General features: G+C 35.7%; 1 protein-coding gene across 1 annotated transcript; it reads right to left on the reverse strand.

The window, feature by feature from the left end:
- Window positions 1-162: 162 nt before the first annotated feature.
- Window positions 163-19,224, reverse strand: LOC118043778 (dicer-like protein 4). The gene is made up of 25 exons (XM_035051850.2): window positions 18,625-19,224; window positions 17,769-17,946; window positions 16,540-16,650; window positions 16,011-16,151; window positions 15,816-15,888; window positions 13,992-14,056; window positions 12,846-12,989; window positions 12,620-12,757; window positions 11,778-11,919; window positions 10,426-10,522; window positions 9,837-10,029; window positions 8,381-8,541; window positions 8,074-8,280; window positions 7,714-7,973; window positions 7,347-7,621; window positions 6,841-7,274; window positions 6,404-6,504; window positions 5,641-5,846; window positions 5,248-5,457; window positions 4,327-4,788; window positions 3,892-4,164; window positions 2,131-2,457; window positions 1,432-1,735; window positions 1,245-1,359; window positions 163-706 (listed from the first exon to the last, which is right to left on the reverse strand). Exons 1-25 carry the CDS (start codon window positions 18,774-18,776, stop codon window positions 556-558), a joined length of 4,920 nt encoding a protein of 1,639 aa, XP_034907741.1. The 5' UTR covers window positions 18,777-19,224; the 3' UTR covers window positions 163-555.
- Window positions 19,225-20,302: the final 1,078 nt, after the last annotated feature.

Raw genomic sequence — 20,302 nt, forward strand, 5'->3', positions numbered from 1 at the left:
TATCACGGCAAGAAAAATAGCATAAATTTGTAAAATTAATGTAGGCTAATCGAGAAAATTACTAAAATAGAAAAGGAGAATAAAAAAATTTATTTTCTAGCTTTAAATAAAGAATAAAGCACATTTCTTTTTGTTTTAAGCTTCAATACATTCAGCAAAAGATTACTTGCCAATAATATTTAATCCAATAAATGCATAAAATGTATTTTACATTGAGGATCAAGCATGGATGTTTTCTGTTGCATGGAATTATAAATCTTTGGAGGGGGAGGACATGGCATCCCCTTGCTGTGGTTTGGTTGAGGCGTGAATACACAATACATCGCCTAGCAGAAACCCTACTGGTTTTTACATTATACACTAGAAATGGCTGACCAACCTCCACGGGATCCGTCAAGGTAGCAGCATTATTCTACCCTCTACACTTAGAATATCCAGATTCTATGTACATCATGTATTGCATCTCTGTCAGTTTCCGGCAACCATGGAAATGGTCTCTTCGGGAAAGATTACTCTTAAACTTCAGGTTAAATTCAATCCTCAAGTCATTTCATTTCAAGACAAGTAGCGTTGATGTTTCAAGTACCAGAGTGCCCCCTCTGCTGCATCCTCTGCTGCAGCTTTCTTTTTCATCTGAGGAGACCCAACACATTCAAAATTCTTATCTGGTGCTTCTTCTATTTCCACAACCACCTTGTAAGTGAAGCTGCAAGTGCATGAAGTCAGCATGTTAAGACAAGGTCCAATTAACTCGGGAAAAAAAGAGGTCGTGCCTCTACAAAGAATAGCAAGCTACGGGACATGACACAGAGGACTGATGAATTTCCATGATAGATATATTTCGCTGCCAACAAACAGTGAAACAGCAGGAGAAGTAAGGGAAGAGAGAAGAAGAGACTGTGGTTGGGGGTCATGTAATTTGAATGAGATTCCAAGGGGAGGAGCATTCCATGAGATGCTTCTTCGAACTTAAAAACAGCCCACGAGAATTTCCCAGTGTTGGGTACCACTTGGTCGTGAAGGGCAATTTAAACTGACCTCCATCATCTCATGTCATGCACAAACTGTCTGATTCAACAGAAAGGGGAAAAACTCCTCCAATGAATTCTCATTTATGACATACATATATCCTATTAGTAACTAAGTTGCAGAAAACAATTAGTATTCAATGACATAAAAGTTGTCAGTGCAAACAGTTTTCAAGATATATAGGTCAACATTCACCAAAAAAAGATCAGACTTACGACTTTAAGTGACTTGGTCCTTCTTCAGTGCAGCATTCAAACAAAGGAGGTTTCCAACTGTTAGCTGCACAGATTTCGTGCAAACGAGATCTGGCTGTTACAAGGTCTACTTTACCTGAAAAACAATTGCAAATGTCAGAATCCCTGTACTTCTTGGCATCCTGCAAGTATGATAAGCATGGCAAACCTGTGATATGCACATCTCTGTCACGTCCAAGATCTCCAGTAGTCTCACTGGGATGCCTTCCGGTGACATCTAATGGAGATAGAGACCAAGCATCAACAGCTTCAAAGCGGGGTGGACTAGAATTTCTCACTTCATAGCTGCAATTGATGTCAAAAGGTTCCTGCATCTTCGAGTTTTCAAACCCAGGGGCATCAAGAGCTACATCTATAGGAGTCTCATCATATCCTATCAATTTGGCTTCCATCTTCTGGCTATTCCTTAAAACCTCCTCCAAAGAATTAGTCATTGGTATGCGGCCTTGATCCTGCATATCAGAGGTAATGACCTTCAGAAAATGATTTTCTTAGAATTACAATTTCGAGGTGCAATTCCTCGATCTCTGGTGATTTCAAAAGCAAAGCAAGCATGTGTTAGGTGACACTCCGGAATATGATTTTATATTACTCTCTAACAGCTTTCCTAGTGCATAAATCATTAACTAGTCGCCTCTCATCTCATGTTAGCATTTTGATGGAAAAACATGATTTTACATTAATGATTTAACTTTACTATAAATGGAGTCCAGATGCCAGGAAATTGTTCTTCAAGAAAAATTTATAACTAAGAGTATCTGATTCAGTTGATAATCTCAGAGTAAGAATTAGTAATTTCACAAGGTGATGAGCAGGTAAAAAAGATCCACAAGTATACAGGTTTTACCTTCAGCCTAGCATATATTTTTTCTGAAGCCATTCTAATAGCCTCTTTTTTATTTGAGTTGCTCGCAGAAGCAGATATGTTCATATCTTTACCACTTAGTGTCACATCAACTGAAAAAGTCCTGCCCTTCTTCGATGCAGGAACCTCAAAGTCCCAATTATGAGACTGGCAAAGTTCTTTTAATTCCCTCACAGGATTTATCTGCAAATTGGAAAAGCTTGTGATTGGATCCAAGAAGGAGAGCATTATCTTCCAGATGTGGTTCAAATCAAATCCCGTGTCAAGAAGAATGGCACCCACAGAAGACTCCACCAAATCACCAAGAACCTGTATTGGTAGCAAGATTATACAAAATTCAGAACTCCACTAGAATTGTAAAATGAAAATCCATATCAATAAAACATGCAGTATTAACAGAGCTCTAGCTGCTATCACTAGGCACCACTAATATTCCTAAACTTCAGAAATCTTCCATCATTTAATATTGAACCTCAATATTCAAATGTTTTTGCCAAAATTACCATTTCATAATAAGCATATTACATGATAACTTAAATAACAACAAAAATCTTGTCATCGGATCCCAGTCCCACAAAGTGGATTAGAGGATAAGCATGGAAGAGCAAAGCACTACCCTCTAAGAAAATGTGAAACATTTTCCAATTATAACAACCACCACAAAACACATTTGAAAGCAGCAAAGCCAAAGAACAAAAAGCATAGCAGTTCCATAGAAACTCCTTTTCCATCACTGGGACCTTACTCTCAAAATCTTCAGTCCCTTTTATCTAGACACCTTAATTCATGCTTGACAATTCTCTTAGAAGAGTTGATTTCCAAACCCAACCAAGGATTTGGAGAAGCAAATTAGTCAGACGGCAAGCAAGGGTTTATTCCTGTCCAACCTAACCTGAACTCAGGTAAAAAACACTTGTTCATTTGTCTTCTTACATTGCTGTTTTTCAATCATGATTCGGAGATTTGAATGTTTTCAGCAGTGAAAACTGGGAAAATATTCAAAGGGAAGAAGTTCCATCAGGTTGCCAGCATATGATGTGTAACTGAGGCCTCTTATCTTGTTAATGATGCATGACACAAAAAAGAGTGTTTGTTTTTGAGGTAGCTTTTGTGGTTGTGGTTTTAAAAAAATACGGTTAGTTGTGGTAGTTGGATTTAAATACGTGTTTTGTAGAAATTGTGGTTGAAGTTTATATGTAGCAAAAAACATGTATACAATGTTTGGTGGAAGTGTGGTTGCTTTTCAAAGTATTTTTTACTTGGAAATGCATCAAAATAATATTTTTTTTTATTTTTTAAAAATTATTTTTGATATCAACGCATCAAAATGATCTGAAAACACCAAAAATATATCAATTTGAAGCAAAGAAAAAAATAAAAAAAATTTCAAATTTTTCAAAAGCACTTTCGAAACGCAAAATAAACAGGGTTTTACGAAATTTAGTTAAAAAAACATGTAAAAACTGCTGCACAAAAACTGTGTTTCAAACTTAATTTTTTAGTGGGCCCTGCAGTACAAAACGCAGTTTGGTTTGTTACCAAACATCTTGTTGCGTTTGTTTCATCGCAAACACAAAAACTGGTGAAAAACAAACGCAACCAAGTATTTAAAAGGCACATCTTGCTTCTTGTAACAGACATCGCAATTTCACTTACTTGATTAAAAAATAATAATTTAACTGGAAAACCCAGAAAGTGGAGTAGTGGAGTGGGCACTAGCCCCGTAAAGTTAATGATGTTTACCTTTGGGCATTTTGGTCCTTCCAGCAGATGCCTTTCTGATTTAGGTGTTCTAACAAAGTCCACAAAATTTTTTATGGCCGCAGAAAGGGCATCAGAATCACAGATAAGATATTCATGGAAAGATCGATCAACAGCTACACTGGCAAAGGCCCTGTTGTTCACCAACACTGATCTCAGATCTGTCAAGTGACCTGGTTTCATTTTTGGATAAACTGAAAATAGATATGAAGTGATCAAGTAATCCAAGACAGCATCTCCAAGGAACTCCAATCTCTGGCGGAAACATCGAAGTCATATAGCAAATTGCAGTATCATAACACCAAATTCTCCAAATTAGTTAGTTTGGAAAAAATTGTGAAGGACAGAAAACCATTTCTAGCCAGTTTCTCAATTGAAATAAGACCTAGTTACTCAATTGAAAATAAGAGTTCATACCTGATAGCAACCCCCTCCATTCTTGTGGGAAGGATGTACAAATGCCTGTAGAAGAAGACCTTTATACAGGAACTGATGCCCCAACAAATTTTCAAGGGTAGCAAGGTCCATGGAAGGATTAAGCATTGCATAGGGCCTGCTTGCTTGGCAGATATTGATAACTTGTGAATCATCAAAATCCACTTCAATACCTATCCATCTAAGAAATGCAATTGCGGCTTTAAAGCCACTGTCAACTAGAAATGCTCCTATGAGAGCTTCAACCACATCAGAAACTGTTTTCTTATGTAGCCAATGGTGACCTTTGCTGCATCTGACTTCACTACCCTTTGCTTGGCCAGTCACATGGCTTCCACATTGAGAATGAATAGTTCCTCCTGATTCCTTGGTGCAAATTCTAGGGCAACGACGACCCAAAGCAAAAAATTGGTTGGGATCAAATGGTTGATCACGAATAAATACCTAAAAAGGGCTGAAACATATCACTTAGATGTTGAAACAAAAGAAAAAACTATTCAATATCAGAGCATGAATTTTCTTTGCAGAAATTGTTCTATGTGGCAATAATGAATATGTACTGTTGGTCTAAGGAAACATATTTTCCTAACATTTCAACATAAAGAGCGGTGGCCGACGCATTAAACACTTGGAAGAGAGAGGAAAAAAAGCAAACAAGACTCCTTTCCAGTATGACTGCCTAGGATAGTCACTTGCCTACAGTTTTCATTAGTTAACATCAAATTTTACCCTTTCAGCCTTTTTGGAGGTCAATCCAACAACTTATAAATGCTAGATATGAGAACTCATTTTTTGCAATATTTTAGGTAATGTCAAGTATGAAAAAAACAAAGATAACTATTTGATAGATTAAAGACTATAGATGACTAATTATGCAGATCATTTTCAAAAATATTATCATACCTGTAAATTGTTGCTACTTGCTAGCTTGAATAAATTGGAATTGTTAACAGCATTTGATCGTTTCCTAGTTAGCTCCCCTTCATCAAGGGTATCATGCAAAAGAAAAAAATGCCGACCAACAGCAAATTTGAGGAAAGCATCACCAAGTGTTTCAAGTCTTTCAAGAGAAAGACGCTCCTGACACTTCTCTGTGGTGAGAGCTTCTAAAACCTATAAATTAAGTAGCAGATGTTAGTGGCAAAGGCAGTTCACCTATATGTGGATAACTTAGCAAATTGCCAGCAGAATTCTAAAGGCACAACAACCCAATGCATTGCCTATCTTGTTTTACATAAGATAAGCAACTGCTTCTCAGGACCAGTACTCAAATTATTTTATACAGGGAGAGCTTACTCTATGGGCGGTAACTTTATCTCCTTCAGAGAACGAAGCAGATAATATGCATTTCAATTCAATGGCTACAAGCAAGTTTTCCAAGCGGTGCATAACTGATGGAAGTAGAGAAATAGAACTCCCAATGTCTTTAGAGAATCCTATTATCTTCAACTCACAAAGCTCAGGAGCCAAATCAACAAAGTGCTCATCCAGTTCTTGCAATTCTGTTTTAGACAAAAACTAATTTACAAGAAAAAAACAAACAATCACACACACACACACACACACAGAAGTAAATATCAGTAAATAAATTTGACAGAGTATCCAGAGGAGGAGAGATCAATGAAAGACAGGAAACAAAAATAGTTGATGCTAGTTCCCTTCTCAATTTGGATGCATCATACTTTAACTCTATTCCACTAATTTCAGAAGCCCTAACCAAAGCAGTAAGATGGCCACCTGTCATTTAGACTGCACTAGAATAACCCCTATCTCAACTATAATGTTCAAGCTAGATATGAAAGAGGCCAATATTACAACTTCAAATTTAGTGCACGGTCAAACTTATTGTGTTTTCTCATGAAAGAGATGTTTTTCGTCCCTTTTCCATTAACTGGGTCAATGAAATTAGAAGTTGGAACCAAAAAAGAAAAAAATCTTGAAGTTTCTTCTCTGCATAATTGCTCCAAGTGAATAGATAATTGCAGATTCCATACAACTTCAGGCAACATGCATAACAAAAATGAAAAACAAAAGGAGAAAAATAGGAGTGAAAGATTACCTGAATCCTCTTTCTTTCGGTTGCATAGCAAGTTGTGCAAGCAAAAGAGTTGTTTTGCACGCAAAAGAGGTTGTTCTGGATATCTAAGATGAATGCCAAACCTAATAACAGGGAGTTTTTAGTTTAAATTTTCATCAAATTTCCCTGACATTGATGCTGAAACTATCCTTGGCATAAGAAGAAATAAGGACAATATAACACAAAATGTTTCAGGAGGAAACTATAATGAAAGAGGTTGTGCTGGATATCTAAGATGAATGCCAAACCTAATACCAGGGAATTTTTATCTTAAAGTTTCATCAATTTTCCCTGACATTGATGCAGAAACTATCCTTAGCATAATAAGAAAGTAAAGACAATATAAAACAAAATATTTCAGGAGGAAACTATAATGGTTTAAACATCTGTGGTGAAATTTAAGAAACCAAGCCACATACGTTGTTGTTAAGTGATCCTTATGACTCGGAGTGTTTGCACCTTTGCATGGACTGTCACCATTCTTTTCAGGAACAACGTTAGTAATGAAGTAAAATTTTTTCTGGTGTGGAGTGTACACTAAACTATTCTCAACATCACGGATACTACTGCAGCCATTAGCAAGTTGCAAGCAATCATTTGAAGGAAGAATTCCCTTGTCCACAGCATTGGCTGGATTCTTGAAAACAGGAGATGATAAACATCGTCTGATAATCTCCCAATCTACAGTCACTCTCCTTTCAGAGACATGAAAAATAACAGGAAGCAATAGGTAGAAGGTTGGGCATGATTTAGATAATACATCCTTTCCCAAGGGAACATATTCATGAACAAACTCTGATCGATCGAGAATGGCCTTGAGAAACAACTCTTGAAAGTTTGTTGCATATGTGATCTGTATATATACAACCAGTAAATAGTTGGAACTATGTTAAGCATGACATTTAGTAGCAAAACTGTGGTTTACCTCATCTGTACTGAATTTTGAAAGTCCTGATGGGACAAGCTTTGTCATCACAGATCTACCTCGAGCCAGGTGAAGTTCAAGACTCATTTTATCAGCCTCGAGTGGGAGTGGTGCCTTCAGAAAAAGACCAAACTGCTTATAGATCCTGTCTTCAGGAACAGGACAAAATTCAATATAGTAAGAGTTAAGGTGGATAGGCTTCTCCAATTCAGTCCACGATTCCTTCAGAACAGCAGGAACTAGCATCTCGCACAGTTCTCCTCGTGAATCCTTGCCTGCCAACAAACAAAAACATTATTGATCCAACAAACTGAGAATAAATCGCAAATGAAGAAGAAGAATTTTTAAGTGAGTTGTTAGATTCAACCTTCACAGTTATCTGAATCAGAAGACACCAACTCCAACTCATTTGTGTCTTCTTGTTGTGGCAAAAGAAACTCACTCAATGCACCCAGTTTATGCAATTCTTCAATGGCTTTCAGACAAGCATCTTTTTTAGCATCTTCTATTGATGATTGAGGTGTACCGACTATATTGTGTATGGGAGCATTGGAGGGTAAGATTATGTGGCAAACAGTTCCTTCAGAATCATCAAAATAAAAGAATTTTGGCTTGGGGTCAAAATACCTGCAAAAAAAGTATCAATGATCTCAGTAAATATATGTTAGAACAGTTGGAAATATTTCAACAAAATATAGTCAAATCACAGTTTTGAACAAGAGCATACTCGTCATGTGGGAGTTTTGAACAATACTGCTGCAGTAATGAGATGCTTAATCCAGAAGTTATGCAAGCGCCAGTTGCATGAACTTTATATATTTTTTCCTCAATGCTATCAAATGTCTCCCTCGATGAACGGTCACGTATTTCAATATTCATCCGAGCTTCATCTATTTTAAATTTCTCTATCAAATCTCTCTCCTTTTGGTTTCCCCTGCATTACTAAGAAAATTATTCTACAAAAAAATAAAGTAGAACTAAAACAGCACATGGAAGGGCTTATATTATATACACAATATGCTTTAGAAGAGCACCTGTCCACCAAAAAAGCATATTCAGATTTAGGCATTCGTGCACGACCCCTTGATTGTATAAAGCTGGCAACAGTTTCTGGAAGATCAAATCGAATCACAAGACAGCATGTCTGAATATCAAGTCCTTCTTCACCAACTTTAGTTGCAAGCAGTAAGTTCAACTGCCAAACCAACAAAGCCATGAGAATTAATAACCAGTCTAAGAGTATTTGGGGGGGACAGCATTAACACATACCACAAAGTCTAATCAGATAGATATTGCACTCCAAATCTATTCAAAATGTGAACAGTTATGCTACATGGCTATCCAGTATACTATTCCTAGCAGGTACCTCTAATCAACTGGACCCCGGAGTGCATCATAAAAGATTTGCTTCCTAGATGTTTTTCCTTTTTTTCTTTCATGATTTCTCGAGTCAGCTTTCTGTGTAGGCATTATTACCACATTATGGCATAATGACAAAGCACGTTCACAAGAGATTCAAATCTTAGTGGGCAGATGACAGAAAAACTCAACTGACCACAGCATATCCAACACTTTGCTACTTGCTCTCGTACTCGATAGGTTAGCTTACTCTGTTCTGTTTCCCTCTTATTCCTGTTTCTTTAGTGCAAGACTAAAGAGATCAATAGCTCTACTACTCTCATTGTGATCCTATTTCCTACTAACAATCAAAAACCCAAAATCTAGGAGTTTCAATGCCACAAAAGCTTAAATCAAAATATTTAGGTGGCCTGCAGATTTTTTTTCAATTCCCAATGAGTTAATTACTACTTCAAGAAGGATCCTAATCCTTCCATAACAAAAATGTATAGTGATCAACTCAGTTAAGACTCAATACCAAACTAGTTGAGATTGCTTACATGGCTCCTTTTCTTTTGATCACTTTAATTTGGAGCCAAACTTTCTTACCTTGTGATGCTAAATTAATTTCTAACAGTTCAGTCCACATTACTTTTACTCAACTCAGCTGAGCCTCAATACCAAACTAGTAGAGATTGCTTACATGGATCCTTTTCTTTTGATCACTTAAATTTGGAGCCAAATTTCTTACCTTGCGATGCTAAATTAATTTCTACCAGTTCAGTCCACATTACTTTTAATCCAACACTCCCCCCCTCCCTCAATCCCACATTTCCATCAAGGCACTCTTCCTTGCTGATGCATCCATAAAAGTCTGCACAAGACATGGTCAAACCATCCCAGTTGACCATAAATTCTGCACACAATTCAACTACTGACACTCCTTGAATAAGTTCACAATGTAACTTTTCACCCATCAAGAAGTTGCCTCGTAGGATGATGTGCAACCAAAGACTCAAAGAGCATATTGTATGGTTTCCCACAAAAAAGAAGTAATTTTCTTTTTAAGTGCCCAGTCAACCCCATCAGCTAATATGTAAGATGACAACAGAAATGACCAAGGCTGAAACATTACAGGCAATAAAGCAGTACCTTTCCAGTCTGGAACCTCTCAAGAATGACATTCATTGTCTTTCGTGACATACTCTTCAGTCCAGAGTGAACCCCAACAAGAAAATCACACTTCCACGATGTTAAAAACTTCAGATTTTGTAGGATGTGTGATAGTGATCTTGCAGTAACAACCCTATTGACAAAAACTATACATTTCATATCTGGTTGTAACCTGAAAAGGGAAATGAATATCATTCAAAAACCTGGTCATTTGTATTGATTGTTGATCGACTTAATGTACAAAAGGTCAATAACTTCCATGAAACACCAAGAGGAAAGCATAGTCGAGTTCCATTCAAACACAGACAAATAACAAATGAAACAAAATCAGATAAGAGTCTTGCCATCATCAAAACCTTTTGGTTTGATTATGGTCCATAATCATTTTAGTTACTGCTGCTGGAATCATAGTAACAATAAAAAGAGAGAGAACCTGGGGAAATTGTTATTGCAAATTACCCTTCAAATTAATCAAAGGATATATATAGGTCAAAAGCTGTTATCCACATATTATTCAAGTATAACACATACATGTCATTTTGAAAAGGACCAACACATAATTACCAACCTGAAGTTGGAAAGAATTTCAATTAGGCGTAAAAGCTTTCTTGAGAAAAATGGCTCCTTTAAAACCTCCACCTGTGATACATTGGATGTGACACCATCTACAAGAACAGAAGAAACAAGGTGCTGATAAAAAGCAACAAAAGTAGCAGTTGAATTTCATACTTAATTCATTTGAACACCAATCATAACAGATTTTCAATTCAAAATTTCAAATAAGTGGGAATAACCATGCATGATTAGAAGCACAAAATAGGGTTATATATTTCCAATACTACAAAGCTAGGATGGAGTGCATAGCCAAGTTTAAAAGCTGGGACCAGAAAGTGTTTCTAGTTCGGCTCAGTTTTTACACATACTGTTCCCTTTTTTTTCCTTTTAGATAGAAAAGGAAATTTATTAGAATACCATGAGAAAGAACTACAGTGCAGAGGAAGATAGCTTTAATAGTTCTCTACTTCATCCATGATTAAGCTCCTTTATGTTTTGGGCCTTCTAGCTTTACTGATATCAATCCAGTTACCACTATGCTCATTTACATACAATGCCATTTTGAACTGCCTGATCCAAGTTCCAACTGGAACTGTTAATCTTACCACCTTGGACAAATCATGGAGGTGCTAATTTTATGCATTTAAGACTAATACACAGTAAAGAAATTCATCATTGCTCAAGTTGTTATGCCTACAAACCAGGACCATACTAAATTAGAGAGCATCTTTATGGAAAAAGCAATCGATTATCAATTGATATATTGAAAACATTAAACTTCCCAACATGTACCTAGTTAACAAATTGTTTTATTTCTGGCTATGTATTTGTTTCCATAAACAATAGTTCTCAGCCCCAATGTGCTTGTCCATTTTGAGGAAACCCGCACTTAAACTAAACAATAATTAAGGCCAGATATAATAAAGCATCAAATCCATGGGAAATAACAGAACATTGATTTTTCAAATAAACAATAATTATATGCCATATCAAAACAAAAAGGAAAACATGCATTAGGATAGAGGGAATCCATGTGAGTTTTTTTATTTTCATAGTACTCCAATAAAAACTGACCCCTACTCTAATTTTCATTTTTATTTATTTGAGCAAAATCTCAAATTTGACTATTATTATCTAGAAATATGTTACAGATAACAATGGAAGAAAACAAAATATGAAATACTTATGATGTCACTTCAAGGCCTCAAACTCAATGGACCATTAATGATTGGCCATCCACTGTAAGTTAGAAGCCAACTGAAGGTCAGTATGACATCAACTTGAAGCAGTTAGACTCCTATGTATGATCATGATGGGTAGAAGATATTAACGGCAGCAGTTAAAAATAATCAAACATCAAAATACCTCTTGTACAATCAGCATCAAAGACATTTGCAGCTTGATTTAGGTATCTATCACACACGGAGACATCACTAGTATTCCCTTCTGCTTCTTCTAGCAATGCATTCCACTCAGAGTGATCACCACTCAAAAGAATACGACAAGCCTTCAGAAAAATTGGGGGGGGGGGAATAAATTAAAACTTATCAAATACTTCCCAATCAGCAAGCGACAGATATTGAAATCTACTTAACACAAACAAGTTACAGCAGATTGATGAAATAATTATCCCAACCAAGATAGTTCTCCTGCGCCCCCAAATCACCAATCAGTTGCTACATCTTGGTAAGTAAACACCTCACTTTTCAAGGATTATAAATGTTTCATTTGAAAAATATGTCCAGACAAATAAGATTTTAGTTCTACATCCTTTGCTTGTCCCACCTCAAATACCAACAGCAACAATCTCCCAAAAATTACATTCTCCAACTCCCTTCAAAAAACTGATCATCAAATCCACCCCTCTTTCATAACCAGATTAATCACTGTGTTCACGTGCAAATGTATAAGGATTATGCTTCATTGCAATTTGTTGCTATTATCTGTATTTCAAAAAATTTGCATTCCTATATGTAGGCAACTATTTCAAATAGGAAATTCCATATCAAATGTGCAAAAGATCATAGCTGTATAACTATGCTGAGCTCTGATGTTACAGAATTGAATAACAAATTCATGCAGAAACCAAACTACAGCACATCTCAGATAGAACAAATATAGATTAGCATGCAAGGAAAAGAAGTAAAGGACTAGAGCAAGCTAAAATTTGAAAGGAAACTTATTGGTTGAATGTTACGTGAACTTACCTGCAATGCTCCCCAAACGCCAAGATTTTCCAAACAAAATATGATATTTTCATGCATTCTGATGAGCATTCTTTTTGTGCTTCGAAGACTTTCAAGACTTTGGTTTCCATCTGTTTTCTTGCCAATTTCCACTATGCACTGTTCTTATCACAAGGAAATAGCAAGCAATTCACTTCAGGGTGAAACAAATTTATAATTGACAAAAACACAGTTACCTATAACACACCTGGCGCTTGAACCCCTCAAGTTTATTATAGTAAGCCTCATAGGAGCTAGCAGTGCCATTTGCAACAGGACCATACAGATAAACTCTAATTACAGGAAATGCTACAAAGTGTTCCAATTCTTCCTTGTCCTCAACTGAATACACCTGCAAAATGGAAGTGAAACACAAGTGACATCAACTATAGATAATGTGGAACACCAAGGTCAGTATCACAAAACAACCAGCCACCATCGAAACAAACTTTGGCACAACTTGTACACAAAATTTGGATCAAATATTTCCAACTCAATCCTTTATCCATTTTATATAGTTTGTGGACTTCACACATCTGATAACCCAAGGTGTCATGTATGAAGAGCTTTAGGATTTAGGACCAAGCTTTACTTTCAAAAAGTATTTTCTTTTATTAATAGTTAAAAGGTTAACAAGCCATATGCTCTGCAACTTTAAGAACTTTCAATGACGTCATCAAAATTCAACAAATTCAAAATGCACTTTTGAAAGTTGCAAATCAACCTATTTTAAGCTCAGATATGAGAAAAAAGTTGACCTGTGCAAGCTTAACTAGGGAAGTGTCTATGCATACATTCCCTGAATCACTCTCTAAGCAGCACAGGATCAAAACAAGGAAGAAAAAAGTTTAAACATGCACTTTATTTTTCTTTTAATGAGGAGACTGCAACTTCCAACAGAATTTACAACAAATTGATGAGCCATAAATGCTTCCATCTTTCATTTTCTGAATTACCTTGTAATGTCACAGTAGGAAAGAATCACAAGCAGAATAAAACTCTCTCTAATAACAACTGAATATGACTGAAAACAGAACTGCTCATGTGCTTAATACAGTGGCAAAACACTCATGAAATAACAGAATATCGTGCAGTATAATATTTTATAACTAAATGCAATCTCTGATAACATATCTCCCAGCAGAAGCCCAGACCAAAAACTAGCATGCAGTTTAAAGCACACACATCTACCACATACAAGGCATGGACATTCCACACAAGGCCAGAGCTCATCTTTAAAAGAGTATATATAGTTAACAGGCCTTTGAAAATGACTATTTTGAAGAAAAGGAAAAACAAGCACCACACATATCTTATCCAAATAATTTTAAAGTTGGCAGTTTTCATCGCCTACCTTAGCGTCAAGTAATTTTTCAAGACTATTGATGCTTCTTGGTAAATTTTCTCGACTAGAAGCACCTGGAAGATAACACATACACAAGAATTTAGAAACCAACAAGTTGAAGGAGGCTAACATCAAATACCTGAACCACACAGCAAAAAGCAAATTGTTAAACAATAGAATACAAGTATTTTTGCAAGCAAGGAAAGGATCTGAACATAAAAGTGCTAAGAAGAGTAGAAAGAAACTTTGAGCTTGTAAAGTAGTTTGCTAGTCTACCTTGCACTAGAATTTTGGAATTCCTGACAAGTCTTTTTCAGCCTTGTTTTTTTCTTCTATCCTTGACATCAAGCCACGCAGTGGGGCATATAGATCCCCTCCTATGAAACTCAAATTCTAATGAAGACTATAACTGAACCAACTCTCAGGTCCAGCCCAGGAAATTTTAGAGCAAGTATTTGAAACCATGGCACAGGTAACATCCCACTTCATAAATATGTTTCCCACATGAGAAACTAAAGGTACTCTCCAACTAGGAAAATTCTAACAAAAAAAAAAGGTGCTAAAATTCACACCACTGAAATTTATACATGTGTATTTACATTTATTGCATGCTCACGTGCACAAAGATGTAATTACATTTTCTTTAAAATTGATATAACTCTTGCTTTAGTAACTATGATGATAGAGTAAAGCTCATTTTACCAAATATTCTTTCTAGTGTCTCATCCGAATGATCTTGCACATTGAATGAGTGGATCTCATAAACCCCGTGGTCAAATTTTTTTCCAGAAGTGATATCAGTAAATATCCTTCAGTAGGATTAGCATTACACATTCTGAAATATTTAATCTGCCACAAATATAATTAATGCACATTGTATTTGGACTTGATTTCGCAGATTACATTTATTGGGTTGAACTACAGTCATCAGAGAAAGTAAGACAGAAACTGAAAAATCAGCCCAGGCTACCAAGTACATTTAAGTCCCAATGCATAGTTATCACATGGATGGTCAAGACAAAAGCGAACACAATAGATGCAAAAGCAATATCATAATAAATTCTCTGCTAGAAAAATATGTAGGATAAAAAATGAAAAAAAGGATAAAAAAAAATACTAAATGATACATTGAGCGCACATTAGGAGTGGTAATTCAAACGCGTCAACCTTCTATATATCCAATCACTCTCCTTTTCTTCCTCTGCAGAATCTTACTAAGAACATGAGGTGATGGAGTAAGATTTCCAGGAAGTTACTCTTTCCCTATATCTAGGCTATTTGAGAAGAAAATATTTAATGACTAATATCTGCAAAAGGATGTGGGAACCACCATTTGCATATGGTTGCATCCATAACCGATGTTTGTCTCAATATTTATTGGGAAAGATTTACTCTGATATCAAAGGGATATTTGGCATATGTGTGTTACGCACTTCTCAATTGCCAAGGAGTCTAATCCTTTCTGTTTTTCCTTCTATCTTTCTATCTTTGTATTTTAAACTGTTTCAACAAATAACTATGCAAAAACAGTTGTCTTTTTACTTTAGTGTTAAATTGAAATAGAGGAAAAAAATATTTGTATGTCACTCAATCTTTTTACAAGGGAGACCTGCACAAAGAACCCCTGTATTCAATTAAGAAAAATAAAATGTTGCGACCAAACAAAGTAAAATCAGCATTTTCCTTTTAACTTTTCTGTGCTGAAAATTTACATCAGTGATACAGTAACCAGGATAAGATTCATATCCCCAAATATAAGCATTTAAATATTCTGAACACTTTGATGTGAAAAAGAAACCAGACACCTTGATACAAAATGCAGGAATGCAGTACCTTTCCCCACAACTGGAGATGCGGTCATGCCAAAGATACGGGGAAGTTTTCCATCATTATTTTTGTAGAAGACCTATACAATCATTAAGATACCAAGTTAAACAAACTAATAACAAAAGGACATATATTTACTTGCACATGCCTCTGTGTCTATATGTGTTCACTCGTATAAACACAAATTCATGTAGCCCTTACTTTCATGATTTCTGCATAAGGATGACTGCTTTTGGCTTGAGCATGATGACACTCGTCAAATATCAAAAGGGCAATTAAGTCCATCTTGATGAAGCTGTGACTTAAGTTATGCAGTAGTATCTGAGGTGTCATGACAAGAACCTGCATAGACCAGTCAGAAAAAAATAAACTATTATCCCTGGATGATACTGAGCTATGAAAAACTGCTACTTCAATTCAAAGAAAAGAGTGGCATCTTTTCAAAGTGGCTGAAAAAGTAAAACAATAGATATAAATGGTTTGCATCTTTTCTTACTTGAGATAAGAAAAATCAAAATTTAGCAAATGCCAATGAAGCGCATTAAATTTATTTAGGACAAATCAGAGTTGTCTCCTTCAGAGTACTCCAGTTGTTTATAGAAATCTGATCTCATAGAAAGCAACATGCTTGTCGAAGGTAAATTGAAGATTAAATATAAGGAGCAAGAAATTTTGGGTCTGAAATAAATGAACAAACTTAGTAATGAAATTAATTAACTAGTAAAACTACCTCATATTGTTCAATCTCTTTTTCCCAGCTAGAGTGGGTCTTCAATCGATTGGTGTTTCCGCAATAGATCCCAACCTTGAAATCAGTAGAGTCCTCTATAACCTTGGCTTGCTGCAGAAACAATATCCATTCAATTCAAAACCAGTCTGTAGGCTGCGAATATTTAGCCTTGGCGTTGATATATCAAACAGAGTTGCAAAATTCAGCATAAAAAAAGAGAACAAAAAATTTGCATGAATATGCTCACATAGCTATTCCTTTTACATAAATTGAATTGTATCTACAGAACTGGCACTATCAGCATTAAGAGGTTTTTTACCCGAGAACTGAAAGACTAGGGTGGAATAGATTCATATGAAAACAGACATTACTATAGAAAGTCTTAACAAATGCTGGGACATGGAATAATCATTTTGAAGGCATTATAACCACAGTTAGAAAATGCATTTTTTAGTGTCACATGGAAGGAAAGAAACCAGGCTAACAGTATAGATCATCTGGTTATCAAGGATCGTCTAACTAATTTATTATATGGCTCAATACAGCTTCAGAGCATCAATGAGGCAATTATAGAAGTTTTCTTTTTCACTGATGTTCTTGATGAGCCCTGCCTCAGAGCTGCTTCTGAAAAGGTAAAATCCAGTAAACAAGGCTTTGTGCTTCATTGTAAGTGATAACAAGCAACCCACAATGTCTTTTTCATTGACACATGTACTTTATGAAGGTATCAGCTCTTGAGTTAGTCTAGTATTGGTTCGGTACAGTATAAAATAGTGACTGCCTGGTTCGGATTCAATTCATCTACTTGTAAGCTCGCTTGAACCAGAGCTAGATCCATTGAAGAACTGGACTACAGGATGAAAGACTATGGTAGCGATACAAATAAAAGACCTGAGACACAAGCACTAAGCCTGCACTTTTTCACTTTCATTTTTCATTTATTACTCTCCTAAAACAAGATTCAAACCATAGAACCACTCAGCCCCAACCCTGCCTCTTTACCACTCAGTGCCTGTTTGGGAAAGCGGGTGCGGCTGCGATTGCAGGTGCACCAACGCCCGCGCTCCCAAAAGGAGCCTAAATCCCAGTTCCAAGACACATTGCCACAGAATACTGCATAGCATACCAGTCGATAACATATAAGCTGCAACATTTATCTTGAAAGTATACATCATCCAAAAATCAAAGAGTAAATCAAGAAAAAAGATCTTTAGACAAGAGAACCTCACCTGATGAACAAGGGCAACAGTGGGTGCAAGAAAGATACAAGCACTCTTCTGAGGTTGCCTTATCAAGTGACCCATTTCGTATATAAGCAGGACAGCAATGTGAGTCTTGCCACAACCTGTCCCCAAATACACAATTATATTCTCTTCCAGAGCTTTCTTGCATAATTCCAACTGATACCTGAAAGTTCCAAAAACCAAAATACAAGAAGGAAAAAAAAAATTAGCTGCATTTGCAACTGAAAATGCAAAACCCTCTCGGATTAGCAAACAAGTTCTATATAAGATCATCAAACCACAGAATGGGCTTCTCTCAATTAACTTTTCAGTTTCTACTTTCTAGCCTTTTTTTATTTATTTTTTTTAAAGGAAAAAAAAAAAAAAAAAAAAAGCACCCTCTCGGTCGTTACTTCACTCACGCACACAATTAACAAAATATTGATCCAACGTAACCATTTAGTATCCAACAAAAGCCAAATACGTTAAAAGAAGAAGAAGAAGAAGAAGAACCCATCCTTTTTTATACTCCATTTTCTCACCAGGCAAACAGAAAGTAACGAGATTTGATCACTTCAAACACAAAAATTTAACCAAAAAACCATGACCCGAATAATTCAATGAAATAGCAACAAAGAACCAATTCTCTTAAAGAAAAAGAAGTCATCTTTCGTTGTCGTCCGTTTTCTCTACAACCAAACAAGAGAATAACCAACTTTGATCACTTGAAACACAAGAACTTACAAAACCCAACAAGAAACACGCCTAGAAACCGGAAGAAAAAGAAAAGAAACAACAGGACAACCAAAACCCACCAACAAAAACAAATAAAGAGAAGGAAAACAAAATTAAATGACATTACTTTCTTGCCATTTTTCTCGGGTCTTTCTCAGTCTTTTGAAGTCCAGAACCGGATTCCTCTCCATCACCAGCAATCGAAGACGACACAACACGAGCATTTGTACCACCAACGGAGAGAGAACTATGTTCACCAGTAACATGACCGCCAGACATGGCTGGATTAGTGTACTCGGTGGCTTCGTGTGAATTCTGAGTTTCTGTCTCTTTCTCTATCTCTCTCTTGTTTTCTACAACCAGACTAATGTGTCTGCGCCAGCGTTCTTTCCACGGGGACAGAGATAGTGAGAGGGAGAGAGATTCTCTGCTTTTGTAAGAGGAGTGGGAGAAGGAAAGAATATATGATGGAATTGCTGGGGGTTCAAGGCAAGCAAGAGGTCAGAAAGCACTTGGGGAAATATTTTTAAAAAAAATTGACTTTATGCGAAAGAAGGGAGAAAATGTGTAGTGGGGAGAGAAGAAATTGTTGGAAAGAAATCTGTGTTCAATAAGGTATGGAATTATTTCGGTGAATTTCCCAAAGGTTTGTCCTTTGGTGTAGATTGATTGAGGGGTGCGTTTCGCATGTCAAAGTGTTGAAAAACTGAACTGTGATTTAGTCCAACAGTTACATCATGGGAGGGTTCTTGGAAATCCATTGTTGGTCTTCAAGTGTGATAACATGACATGCATGTCGATGTTAGTTAACAAAACAACTAAAGATCGGACGCAATTTGTCCGTAGTACAAGACATGTTTTTCCATTCGTGTAATGACGTTTTGATTCGCGCTCAAAATCCAAAATTCTTGGTTTTGGTTACGGTTTTTTTACACGATAAATTAATTATTAAAGTATTGATAGAGGATATAAATGTTTTCGTTGCTTCATTTGTCTGTAGAGTGCTTTTTTTTCTTTTCATAAAGGTTTTTTTTATATAATTATCAAATTTATTGTGCAATTTAATCTTTTAAAACCGATTGATTATTATTTTAACTGAAAAAAATTGATGGTGTGGGCAGCGCATGTACCCGCGTGCTTCATGCGGTCTCTCCTAATGGCGAGAGAAGCCTTTTCATTGTGCTGTTAAATGCATCACTATATCATTTTTTAATTGATGTGATTACTTTCCTTTTCAATCTCACCTTTTAATTAAAAATTTAAAATTAATTTAATTTTTTTTTTTTATTATCATTTTTTTAACTGTTATGTTTTATTTTCGATCATTTTATATGATTTTTTTTTTCAATTTTATCATTTAATATTTTATTTGTTGAGAGTTTGGCTTTGCGGTTTTTCCATGTATAGTGATTTCGGTCTAATGAAAATCATGGGTTTTAAAAAATTGAAGGTTAACATCTTTTTTTTTTTCATTGTTCAATATTAAATTTTTTTAAAAAAAAATTAGTTTTGTAGTTTTTTTCGATTTCTTTTTTGTTGGATTATCCCGAAATCATGAGTTGTGATATGAGTTTGGTAGATTAACTCGAGTTAGGATGACACTAATTTTTGAAGTTACTTGTCTATCATATTAGCTAACTGAGATTGACTGGCATCAATTTATTATACCTATTTTTACTAAATTTTGCCCTTTTATATTTAATTGGATAAAAAATGAACAACATCATGTTAGCTTGCTCAGTTATTGTGGTTGTTTTTTTATTATTATTATGGACTCTTTTTTTTTATCTTATTAAAATAAAATT

The sequence above is a fragment of the Populus alba genome, chromosome 6 (genome assembly GCF_005239225.2).
Source record: "Populus alba chromosome 6, ASM523922v2, whole genome shotgun sequence".
NCBI lineage: Eukaryota > Viridiplantae > Streptophyta > Magnoliopsida > Malpighiales > Salicaceae > Populus > Populus alba.